Source organism: Nymphaea colorata, chromosome 4 (genome assembly GCF_008831285.2).
Source record: "Nymphaea colorata isolate Beijing-Zhang1983 chromosome 4, ASM883128v2, whole genome shotgun sequence".
NCBI classification, from domain to species: domain Eukaryota; kingdom Viridiplantae; phylum Streptophyta; class Magnoliopsida; order Nymphaeales; family Nymphaeaceae; genus Nymphaea; species Nymphaea colorata.
The window spans coordinates 2,684,987-2,698,933 of NC_045141.1; the positions used below are offsets into that span (position 1 = coordinate 2,684,987).

At 41.5% G+C, this 13,947-nt stretch overlaps 1 protein-coding gene across 7 annotated transcripts in view; it reads left to right on the forward strand.

Moving 5' to 3' along the window:
* Positions 1–13,947, forward strand: part of LOC116252613 (uncharacterized) — an 89,337-nt gene that overhangs the window by 35,634 nt on the left and 39,756 nt on the right. For all 7 annotated transcript variants that reach the window (XM_031626995.2, XM_031626996.2, XM_031626997.2 and 4 more), the window contains one exon: positions 6,482–6,578. In XM_031626995.2, the coding sequence (XP_031482855.1) occupies positions 6,482–6,578 (97 nt within the window). The remainder of the gene's footprint in view (positions 1–6,481; positions 6,579–13,947) is intronic.

Sequence of the window (13,947 nt, forward strand, 5' to 3'; positions counted from 1 at the left end):
GCTCTCTCTTATCTCTCTATCACCCGGCCAGATATTTCTCATGCAGTTCATGTCATAAGTCAATTCAAACAAAAGCCCACTCGAGTACACATGGGAGCGACAATGCGAATTGTGCGTTATGTGAAGAACACAATCAACAAAGAACTTTTTTTATTTTCCTCGTCTACATTAAAATTAGTTGCTTATACCGATGCTGATTGGGGTGGATCTCCTAATAATAGGCACTTTACCACTGGTTTTTGTGTGTTTTTATGGAATTCATTAATTTTCTGGCGATACAAGAAACAGAACAAGGTGTCTCTATCATCAACTGAAGTTGAATATCGAGCCATGGCATCTATGACAATGGAGATAGTGTGACTCAAAAGTTTATTGAAAGATATGAGCCTTCATCTTGTGGATCCTGTTAAGCTTTGTTGTGACAACAAGAGTGCCATTTATATTGCTAGCAACCTCTGTCACACGGGTACTCCTCTTTAAGAGGAGTACCTGCACGGTACCGGTCCGACACCGGTACCGGTACGGGTGGCGCATGTCACACCCCGACCTTTTGACACCCAAACATTTTTTTTTTTCTAAACATAAAGCATCGAGGTGCGACTACACAACAGTTCAAAAGAGATGAGCCAAGCAATTCAAAACAATGGGGCGAACCTTCATTTATATAACCATTTTGTATATACAAACCACATCTATGTGTATAACAAAAATGCCCCAACTATATGATTGATGTCTATCCAAAAACAAGACATCAATACCAATAAACCAAGACGTGCCAGCACTAAACAAGAAAACAAAACCCAAAACCTCCCCAGTAGGACGTGAGTGAAGCCATCTGCTCAACCTGCTACCCTGGGTCCGCCAAAACCTGAAAAAGAAAACAACTGAAGGCTCAGCCTTCGCAGTTTGGCAACAAACCAGGAAAATACCAAACCCTTTTAGATAGGGCTCAAATGAGAAAACAATTATCAAAATCATTCATCATCATGTCGTGTCAGAGCACGACACGTACAAGCCAGTGAATGGGCCACAGTACATAGTTTCAATCACATGTTTTCACATCAATCACATGCACATCAGTCACGTACAATCATATACATTACATTTTCATTGACTTTAGTGAATTAACAGTTCATGTGGGTGCAACACAGGCACGTGCACATCATAGGCGGCCTACAGCCGAGAGACAACCCCCGTGGTGACCCATAACAGTATGGATCCATTTCATCCGCTGCAGCGGTAGAGCACTCATCCATGGATGTGTGAAGTCCAAGGAGAGATACTCAGCCTTCCCTAGGACACCCAGGTTGGGAAGGCAGGAGCCCAACGCTCCAAGCACTACACACAACAGTACCCTGGGGCCTTGCACCGCCTGCGCTTCGACAGGCGAGACCAGTGGCGAGAACGGGACTCTCCCAAACACACAGCCACATCCCACTGGCCTCTCATCTCTTAATCATTCATTATTATCATTAGAAGAATGTATTCACACCTGTGCACCCACACCTCACGAGTTGGTGCACTTCACGAGTGCACCCACACCTCCAAATGCTTCCACACGAGATCTACTCATAACACTAACAGTCATAACTAGTCGTCATACACTATGGGTACAATTACCCTCCAATCCATTCATTTGCATTATTGCCCACGACAATGTATATGCAACAAAATACACATTCATGTCAATTATCGCATCAATCACATCTTTGAAAACTTAGCCAAACCACAGAGAGTAGTCTCGATCTGCGATTGGCTCGTAGCTGTCCTATGCAGTTATCATTCTATGATGCTATCTAATGCATAATTGGGGTCGAAGAGACACTCGACTCGATACCCCGCCTCATCTGTCCTAAACAGTTATCAATTCTAGCATGCACATGCAAATGCGTTATTTTCAAAACAAACTACTAATAGCCTTTCAAAACAGTTCATGTTATATATCCAAGCATACATATACTCATTCACGAAACAATCAATCAATTCACATCACAATCCTAGGATCCCGTGATCCTAGGAGCACACAATCACACATTTGCCCAAGCATGGATTTGCTTGGAATGTCGCCATACCTGTGGCGCGCTCACAAAACTCTTCAAAATTCCTCGAGCTTCAAACTCAAGGTCGACGAGACGAGCCCGGTGTACCTGCAGACAGAAACAAAAGGTAAGGCTTCTACTAGATACCTAAACAATTCAAACAAATACAAAACAAAATTCTTGTGGCACGTGTCATTGCCTCAAGAGGGTGTCGACGGGTAGTGTCGACCAACAAGCTCTCCAAAAGACCTCCTCCTTACATCTCGACGTTGCCACCAACATCAACACCCAAAGTCATCAATCCATCCATCACTAATGCCTTTCTCGCAACTTTCTTTAATCAAGGCGTGAACCCCGAAGGCACCTCCAACTTACCTACAGTTTCCTTACTTAACTCCAAGACGCACCCGTTCACAAAAACGTGTGCTACAAGCTCACTAAAACAGTCCTAAATCTTCCCCACAACCACACAATCTCTACCATGCTTCCCTATTACCTCGAAAATCAACATCATGCTTAAATGATCATGATAAACACGAATCATCGTTTCTCCCACATAATCCTACACTTTCCCCAAAAGCAAGGTCGCTTGCATGCATCCCAAACCATCAATTCTACCTTCTAGCATGCTCAAACAATAATTACACATGCTCCAAAGGAAACTATACAATAAAATGGGTTCAATTACGCCTTGCTCACCCCAAATCAAGAGTCTAGGCTGCTGCAATCCTTCCGGCAGCCACCTCACAAGTCCAAATGGTCCCAACCAGCTAAAATCCTTCAATGCCGCCACACCAAGGCCTTCTAATCACTGTTATGAGGGGAAGAACACGTCCCCCAAACTGGAATCCAATCAAACAGTGATAAAATCAGTAAAGAAGAGTGCTCGGTTGGGGAAAAATGGAAAAACAAATAGAAAATGGGGAGAAGAGCTCAAGTAGGGAACGTGAGGGTAGGGGAAAGGCGCTGACAAAAGAGACGGACAGAAGAGAGAGTGAGGGAAGGAGGGTTCGGACAGAAAGGGGAAAGACGGCAAAGGGGAGGGAAATCGAGTGGGGCAAAAGAGGGAGATGGTGAAGAGGAGACGGACGGGACGAGGAGGGAGCTCTAGCAGAGAGGGAGAGGGAGAAATCATGTGGCCGGGGGTGCTGACGAAGGAGGGAGAGGCTGCGTGGGAGGGAGGAGAAGAAGCAGACAGAGAGGGCGAGAGAGGAAGCCTACCCACGCTGCCGCCGTCGCCACTGCCGCCGCTGCCGTCGCCGCCGCCGCTGCCGCACCGACCTCCGTCTCCTTCTTCTTCTCTACGCTGAGCTCCGGTCGTGGGTAAGGGAGAGACGCAGAGGGGAAGCGAGGGAGAAGGGGAACGAGAAAGGGGAGACGGGCTGCGGCGTCGGGCTCCTCACGCGTGTGGGACTCGGGTCCAGGTCTGGACCCTGACCCGACCCGTTCTGCCAAAACAAAAGCCGAGCGTTACAGCGCAGGTGCGGTGAACGCAGCACCGGGTACGGTCAACATACCCGGGGTCATTTCTGACCATTTTTGGACTCCGTCAACTTTGACCAAGTCCAAATTTGTTCGTTTTAAATTTTAACGTTTTTTTCATTTTGACGTTTTTAACCATTTTCACGTTAAAATCTTCGAAACCCTATTTTTGTTTCATCGACTAACCTTCTTCCTCTTCACTCTTCATGAAAGACCCACGACACTTCACCGAAGACCGGCGAGGGCAGACGGCGAACGGTGACGGCAGGCGGCGAACGGTGATGGCAAGTGGCGAACGGCAACGGCAGGCGGTGTACTCGCAGGCGAGCTTGTGACTTCATCCTCTTCTTAGCTTCTTCCTTTTTCCATCGCTACTGTAGGATTCTCTTCTTAGCAGCGCACCGTTTTCTTCACCCTCTCCTTAGGCATGGAACAGAGACTCTCTCTCTCTCTCTCTCTCTCTGTGTTGCCTGCGATTATCCTTCTCTCTGTCTTTCGCTCTTCCTCTCGCTGATTGGTTTTGCCCTCTGTAGTTTCAGGTACCATCAGAACTTTTGGCTATTTCACATGTGTTGAATCGCGTAGCTGAGGGAGAAGGGTAGTACTTGATATGGCTTAATGTTTCCTCTCTTTCGTTTGTCCTTTGTTTTCCTTTCTGAGTGAATTATGAAACAATATGAGAATTTGCGGCATGCAGCCTAGACCCCATCTAGCTCTGATTATCAGTCCATCTTAAATGCATTTGTTATTTTCATAAAATCTATACGTCTGTTTAATGCATTCTTAAGAAGTGTGAATAGAGAGGACATCTCCCTCCATTCAGAGTTGCAATCTGACGTCTCTTCATTTTCTCCCGATTCTTTGTTTGACTTCTTTCTTGATTCTTTCTTCACTTTTTTCCTCTTTTGTTTTATTGCTTGGTGATTCTTAGTTCTTAATCCTTGTTCTATCTTCTATATTGATTTTACATGCTTGATTGTTGCAGACTATTGTTAGTTCTCTTTATAGGTGACAAAGCCTGCTGATTTTCAGAAGGATCTCTGGTTCTTAATCCTTGTTCTATCTTCTATGCTGAATATATATGTGTGAATACTGAATATGTTATTCTGTTTGAATTTTTTTGACATATATATATATATATATATATATATATATCTGTGTGTGTGTACAGCCGTACTTCTGCACCCAAGTTTTTTAAAAATGGTCCGTACCCGTACCTGCAGCCGTACCTATGTGACATAGCTAGCAACCACACATTTCATGAAAGGACAAAGCATATAGAGATGGACTGCCATTATGTTCGTGAAGAGTTCCTTCAGAAAAACATAGATCTTTCCTATGTTCCCTCTGAATATCAACTAGGAGATTTCTTTACCAAGGCTCTTGCTGCTGCCAGGTTTCAATTTCTCCTTGGCAAACTTTCGGTTATGACTCTGTAAGTTTGAGGGGGGGCGTTAGAATGTATGTATTCCTATATATATATATATATATATATATATATATATATATATATATGTATGTATATTACATATATTAGTGTGCTAATATATGTCTTATATATATATATATATATACATATATATAGAGTTTAGGCTACCTAGGTCGTGTTTGTAATTTTCTCTTTTTTTTCCCCCCATTTTTTATTATAAAAGGGGAGAACTAGCTGTTGGACCACTCTCCAACGGCTAGATTTCTAGCCATTGGAGATGGCCCAACAGCCATCTCCGTCTTCCTCTCTTCCTTTCCTTGTACTATAAATAAGGGACTGTTGTCCCTTGTACTATAAATAAGGGATTGTTTTGTTATGGCCTTTTAGCCTCCTCTTGTATATCTTGTTGGGTTTAATATATACGTTTTTTTTTTGTCAAGGTTGAGGTTTATTATGTGTTACTCATTGAAGTTGTTGGAAGCCACAAGAGTGTATCTCTTGAAGCACTTACGTTGTTATGTTTTTGGCCTGATTTACAGTCGATGCAACGGGACACTGGTGCTGGTACCGGACACTGTTTAGACATGGCAAATTCAACTTTTGTAATGTTTTTGGTATTTTTGTATTTTTTATATGCTTTTGATCTATTGTAGCAATTTTTTGGTCCGTAATATATAGTTTATAAATGTAATCAATGAATTTTTATGTGTTTATTAACTTTATTTGCTTAAAATCTTATTATGTATGTATATATATACATATACACATATATACATATATATATGTACACCCATGTCCTCACGTGCAAGCTTTTTAAAAATATTCCATACCCATATCTATACCCATGTCACACACACACCCACACACACCCACCCACCCACCCTTTATGTAGCTCATGGACAAAAACCAGACCGTTTAAATATGATATTTAATGTTTTGTTTTTTCTTTTTTTGAAATCTTACCTGACCAATATGATCTTAACGATAATAGATGCAAAATATATATAATATGATATTTAATGTTTTTGTTTTCTTGGCCTAATTGTCTATATATATATATATATATATATATATATATATATATATATATATATAGAAAGAGAGAAAGAGAGAGCAAGGTTGATGCTGCTTTCTGTCACCACTGCCAGAAGAAGCTGGCTGGTGGAAGTGGTATCAGAAGGCGGAGCTGAGAAAGGGAGAGAGGAAGAAGTGAAAAGGAGAAAGAGAGAGGGAGCTGGCTGATCGAACCCTAATTTGATTTTTTCCTTTTTAAGTTGAGACTTGAGACAAAAACAGGCTGCACAGTGTCACCCACCTTGCATTTAGTGTGGTGTGCACTAAAAACTGGACAAGAACAGCTAGTGGGACTGGATGGCATGTTGTCTTAATCCTGGCTGCACCTGCACTACACTGCACTGAATGCTTGTTTTTTGTTTGACATAGTCTATCAGTTATTTGGTGGGTCTTCCATGGATGCATTTGAAATGTTTGCTACTTCTAGAGTTTTAACATTTTTTGTACTGTATATCAGCCTTTGAATCTGCAACAGTATGAAGCCATTCGTAGAATGTCCACTGAGATACGATCATATGCACCTGATGCGCGTGTTCTTACTACATATTATGCTGGTAGGTTTTCTTCTCAACCCAATTATTAAAATTTTGAAACAGCTCATGATACCCTTTTTTAGCTTGTTGGATCTTAACTTTTCATGTCAGTTATTTTCATAACTTTCCTCTGTTATGACTTAATTGTTGTTTACTCCGTCTTCTTGATCCATGAATTCACTGGAAAACCATTGCAGGATGATGGCTTTACTATTATGTAATTTGTTCTTGACTGGCATTCTTTTCTGTTTCTCTGGAATTTTTGTCTCACAGTAATCAATTCCTATGAAGATGGACGGAAAAGACAATGTCTTTGTTAATTTGATCCTTCTAGAGTCTAAACTTTGTCAAGAGATGTATGTAATCAGTTAGAGCCAAAAGTTTTTGAAATTTTCCGTGTAGAAAACACAGTACAGGACTAATCTAGCAAGAAATAGATATGACTTGCATATTCAAAGGCAATGAGGTGTTGCATCACAGTATATTATGTTCTGGTAGCTGCTTTAGTCTCATAGATGATATTCATAGATATTCATTTTGTTGGATGATCTCATAGCTGCTTTAGTTTGATAGATGATGCCTGTTAAAAGCAATATTCATATATTCGAGGAGTAGATAGAATAATTGATATTGCAGATGGATTATAGAGTCTGGTTCCTGTAGATACCTCCCAAAACCCACATAAAGTTTACACAATAGAATCTTCTAATGAATACCATAATGCTGTGTACTGATGGGAGTTTGTGTTCGGTTGTGGGTCAAGGAAACACTTCCATATTTCCTTCTTTGCAATTAAGTAATGTGTTTCATTTTCTTTCATTTCCTCAAAATTTTTTTAGTTATGCTGCTAAGGAGCTAAATTGTTAAGTGATCTTTGACCCTGTTTGCTGTATTTTTCTAGATTTATTGATAGGGAAGAGGATTGGTAGACGCCATGAGGAAGGTGGTGTCTATCATCTCAACCAATCAGAGGGAGTGACTGGATTTGCTGTTGAGGTGTCTTGTAGTTCTGGCATTTTTTCCTTGGCCATCTTTCTTTGCCCAAACGTCGTGTAGTCGTCCTTCAAGTTCACACTTGAACATCTTCCTACCGTGAAGAACGTCAATTGTGCAAACATCATTGAAGTTCATCTGCTTCCAATTAGAGTCCATCTAGTCATAGATGTTTAAGCTTCTTCACGTTGATTTACAGGACCTTGTAGGGTTCCTAGTGTCGCCGATTACCTTGTAACTGTTAACGATTTCCCATCGCTGTCATAGTTATTTTTAATAAAAGAAAGATCTGAAGTTATTGCCCTTCCTTTGTCACTGAAATAAGTGTTTAGTTTGATTGATTTTTCAAGATCATTTGCACTGATAGTGCTTTTGAATTTAAAACCATTGATTTGCTGCATTTTTTTCACAATCGTGGTATCTATCCTCAACCTATGTTTGCCCATAGGCCATATCTCCTAATATAATGAGGTTTCAGAAAGGAAACATTTCAGGTTTCAGAAAGGAAACATTTCATAATGTCACACACTCTAATGCTTGAAGATGAAATGCCTACATCCTTTTGGGACAATATAAAACAGCTTGTTACCTAATTAACCGAATGTACCTAACATTGACAAGTTGGCTTCTCAAGCTACTGAAAACTAAAAGAGATATAAGTGTTATGACCCTATTTTTCATAGAGTATTTAAATGATGGGTGTATCTTTCTTCGAGCCCATTCCATATTTCTCTAGAACTGCATCTATGCTTTTGTCGAACAAGATGACCTCATGCCAATACCTATTGTCGTACTTTCTGCTGGTCCTTTCCTCATCAACTTCCTAGTATAACCCCCTTTGGCTACTCGGTTCAGTGCCCTCCCTTCGGTATACACTTGTAGATCACCTTCTGACTCCGCTGCTCTGTCATCATCTTCTAATGATGTAAATACTCCCAATGCTATTGAGTTTCCTATTTGTTGCAGCGGAGAAGAAGAGAGTGAGAGAGAGAAGCTGCCGTGAGATTGAACCTTGAGAACCCTCTATTACGATAACCCTCATCTCTCTTATAAAAGAGATTAGGGTAAAAAGGGATTTACAAAATAACTCAATGGAAAATAAGGAAAATATTAAAGAGATCTTATAACTCTTTAATATTACAAGGAACCTCCTAAAACATAAAACTTTTCTTGTTCAACACTCCCCCTCAAGCTGGAGCATACATATTAAACATGCTCAGCTTGTTACAACATCTAGAGAAATCACCAATAGGAAGAGCTTTGGTGAAGATATCTGCAGCTTGATCTTCTGAAGGAACATGAACAGTGGCAATGGTTCCTGTTTGAACGAGATCTCGAATGTAATGGCAATCCACCTCAATATGTTTAGTTCTTTCATGGAAAACTGGATTGTTTGCAATGTGTGTGGCTGCTTGATTGTCACAATACATCTTCATGGGAAGTGTGATTGACACACTTAAGCTGGATAGCATGGATCTAGCCCACGTCATTTCTGCTGCTGTTTGAGCCATAGCTCTGTATTCGGATTCTGCACTAGATCTTGACACCACACCTTGTTTTTTGCTTCTCCACGATATGAGATTGCGTCCCACAAATACACAAAATCCTGTGGTAGATTTTTTGTCCTCTACTGAGCCAGCATAATCAGCATTACTATAGGCTTCCACTTCCAGAGTCTTGCTTTTTGTGAACAAAAGGCCTTTGCCAGGAGAAGATTTCAGATATTTAACCACCATCAAAGCAGCATCCCAATGAACTTTCCTTGGTTTTTCCATAAATTGACTTAGTTTTCCCACTGCAAAACTAATGTCTGGTCTTGTCACGGTAACATAGATAGGTTTTCCAATAAGGGATCTGTAAGATCTAGAATCCACTAATTCTGTTTGGTCATCATGAAGATGTATACGTGGATTCATAGGTAAATTTGCCGGTTTAGCTCCTAGCATCCCTGTGTCCTGCAATAAATCAAGAACATATTTCCGTTGAGAGAGAACAACACCCTCCCCATTGCGAGCAACTTCTATTCCCAAGAAGTATCGTATAGGACCCAGATCTTTCGTCACAAAGTGTTTTTGAAGAAACAACTTTGCATCAGAAATTGCTTGATCAGAATCACCCGTCAGGATAATATCATCAACATAAACCACGAGAACAGTTATACCTCGGGAAGCCTTCTTGATAAACAAGGAATGATCAAGAGGAGATCTCACAAAGCCACACTGTGAGACTACCTCGGAAAACTTGTGAAACCACGCACGAGGACTCTGTTTGAGTCCATAAATAGCTTTCTTCAGCTTGCACACTTTTCCACACTCCCCCTGTCGTTCAAATCCCGGTGGTTGTTGCATATAGACAGTCTCATCAAGATCACCATACAAAAAGGCGTTTTTGACATCCAGTTGATACATGTGCCAGTCATGGTGGACAGCCACAGAAATAATAAGACGAATGGTTCCCAACCGAGCAACTGGAGAGAAAGTCTCAAAGAAATCCACACCGTAGGTCTGCGTGTAGCCCTTAGCAACCAATCGAGCTTTGTATCGTTCCAAAGAACCATCAGAATTATACTTAACTGTGAATACCCACTTTGAGCCAACAATATCACATCGAGGAGGAGGATCAACAGGTTCCCAAGTGCCCCTCTGCACTAAGACATCCATCTCATCTTGCATAGCCCGTCTCCATTGGGTGTCTAATAAGGCCTGCTGGTGACACGTAGGAACTGTATGAGCAGCCAAAGCATGAATGAATTGTTGCATATTTTTACTAACCCCATCAGTAGACACAAAATGAGATATAGGATGTAAAGTACATTGTCGTCTGCCTTTGCGAAGAGCAATAGGTAAGTCTTGACAAAGATCAGAATGAGTAGGGCTATGCGCTTCAGATGTACTTACCTCCTGAGACACGGTTGGCAAAAGATTATGAGAAGGGTCCTGTCGACGTGTGTAGACCAGCGGTGGATCACGAAACTTGGACACAACAGACGAAGGAGATTCAACAGGGAACGACTCCAAAGGAATAGGAGGAATAGGTAGTGGGTCTGGAGACCGTGGCATCTCAGTAGACATAGGAGTGAGGCTATAATAAGGTTGAGACTCAAAGAATGTGACATCCGCACTGATATACTCTTTTTGAGTCAATGGATCAAAGCATTTGTAGCCTTTATGGTTTCTGCAGTAACCAATGAAAATGCACTTAATGGCTTGGGCTCCCAATTTGTCACGTGTGGGTCCAAGAATGTGAACAAAGCATGTGCAACCAAATACTTTGGGAGCCACTGGAAACAAGGATCTTTGTGGGTGCACAAGTTTAATGGGGATCTGGTTATCAATGGAGGATGAGGGTAAACGATTGGTTAAGTAGCAAGCAGTAAGAATAGCATCTCCCCAAAAATATGCAGGGAGATTAGTATGAAGCATAAGGGAACGAGCCACATTTAAAAGTTGACGATGTTTTCGCTCAACTATTCCATTTTGCTGGGAAGTATGGGGACATGTAAACTGAGGAGAAATGCCATTATCTGAGTAAAACTTCATTAAGGTAGATGCCTTAAACTCAAGAGCATTATCAGTGCGAATGTTTTTAACAAGAATACCAAACTGGGTCTTTATTTCAATAATAAGGTTTTTGAGAGTACATACGACTTCAGACCTTTCCTTCAAAAGAAAAACCCAGGTGACTCGAGAATAATCATCTACGATGACAAGAAAATAACGAAATCTTGACCTACTAGCAACTCTGCTAGGACCCCACACATCAACATGAAGAAGATCAAATAGTCCACAACTGGACGTACTAAGACTCGATGAATAACTACTACGAGTGTGTTTGCCAAGTTGACAAGCTTCACACTGGAACGACTCTGGTAAGGAGAGATGTGGAAGGAGATGACGGAGCTTGGAGACAGATGGATGACCAAGTCTGAGATGCCACTGGAACGAGGATGACAATGATGTGATCGATGATGCTGCAATACCCACGGGATCCGACAGGAAGTAGATACCCCCTTTCTCATAGCCTCCACCAATCGTCTTCCCAGTTGGCAAGTCCTGAAATGAACATAAACCAGAGTCAAACGTAACACGACAATGTAAATCATTAACCAATTGTCCAACAGATAACAAATTTGTGGGAAACTTAGGAGCATATAACACATTGGGAATAGTCATAGATTGAGAGATCTTGATATCTCCATATCCCATAATGGGTGACAATCTACCATCTGCAAGTCTCACATAACGTATCTGAGGTAGTGAGTGTAGCACAGTAAACATAGAAGGCGTACTACAAAAGTGCCTCGATGCCCCTGAATCAATAATCCAAGTAGTACCTGTATCATGTGAGATAGTGTCAACAGACATAGCGCTGTCACCTGTCAGTCATAACTGTGGAGGCCGATGGCTGAGTAGATCTGTGTGCTAGAAAGTCCTCATACTCTGACTTATTGATACTCACAGTCATTGTCTCAGGCTGAGAATAAGATAAAGACCCATCTACTACTGATGACGCTGCTTGGGCCGCTCCAATAGAAGACTGTAAAGAGTTCTTCCCCAGCTTTGATGTAACATTTCTGCCTAAGAATGGCGCTGCAGTAGGACGACCATGTTTATCCCAACATCTGTCTTCCAAATGACCTATTTTCCCACAATAAGTGCACTGAAATCTCCCCCGACCTCCTCCTGACCCACGGCCCATGCCTCTTCCCCTGAAGAAACCGCGTCCACGTCCTCCTGAAGCTGCTAAGGCAGAGGCATGGATATCACTGGCCGGTGAAGAGAGGGTCACAGCAAGACGACTAAGCCTGTTGTACAGTTGTAGGCTTCAGCTAGATCAGGGATTTCTGCTCCAGTCAGCATCTGAGCCTTTGCTACTGCATATTCAGAGGAGAGACCCTGTAGGAATTTCGCAACCATAGACTGTTCACCATGGGTCTTATAACATGTTGGACATGGAGGACGTAATGCTTTAAGTCGCTCAGAGATGGACTTAAGGGAAGCGAAGTACTGAGCAAGACTTTGATCACCCTGTTGCAGATTAAGTAGTTCCTCCTCTACCTGCAATATTTTGCTAATATTCCTGTCATTCGAGTAAGTCTGTTTCAAGAAATCCCACATTTGCTTAGCCGAGGTGTAGTATGCAATAGTTGATGCAATTTGGGGTTGCACACTATTCATGATCCATGACATGACAATATTATTATCTCCCTTCCATGAACTATATTTTCCACTCTTTTCAACAGGTTGGTTTTCTTCTATAACATGCTCCTTTTGATGTCCAATCACAGACATCATAAACACACGAGACCAAATCTCATAGTTAGATCCATCTAACTTTACAGTAGAACCATACGAAAATGGATTTCCTCCACTTTTAACTTCATGAGAAAAATCAGATTTATTACTTTCAGCCATCATAAATCTGTCCACAAGAGATCAACCACCAATAGCGAGAGAATATATATATATATATATATATATATATATATATATATTTCTATTGAAAAAGAAACTGATCAAGAAGAACAGACGTCCCACACGGCAACGTTAGATGCGCAGAAACAATCAACCTGCTGTCCAACTGTTGACAGCAATACCACAACAAAGAAGACTGCAATCTGAAGACAGAAAAACGCTGCTACCAGCAAGCCCACAACTGAAAACGAATCCCCACTGTTTGTATTGTTTGCGCTGACCAACGACTTATCTATTTATGCATCTAACGCTGCTGTACCACAGTTTATCCTTCACAGATCATGAATAACGACAGCAAATAAAACCATCAACATAAACTTGCCATAGACGTCATAGATAGCAGTCCTCCACTTGGCTGCGTTGATCATATAACATATCAAATCATAGGCGATTAATCAGCGCAGACTCCCACACAGCTGCGATACTATATACACTTCTGAAAAATCCACGGCTGGAGTCTATTCACGCATCTCTCCTAGCGTGAATAGACTCCTCCACACTGTTCCGTTGCTGGAAAACAGCAACTAGAACAGGCGAGAGGTGAAGGAGAAAGAAAACGGAGGAAGTAGAAGAGATCAAGCCTGAAAGGAGACGGAGGATCGCCGACGGTGTGCGTCACGTCCGGCGCGCTGGCTGTGTGCTTCAAGTCTCCAGTCACGTCCGTATCTCTGATACCATGTTGCAGCGGAGAAGAAGAGAGTGAGAGAGAGAAGCTGCCGTGAGATTGAACCTTGAGAACCCTCTATTACGATAACCCTCATCTCTCTTATAAAAGAGATTAGGGTAAAAAGGGATTTACAAAATAACTCAATGGAAAATAAGGAAAATATTAAAGAGATCTTATAACTCTTTAATATTACAAGGAACCTCCTAAAACATAAAACTTTTCTTGTTCAACACTGTAGAAACACACACCAAGATGG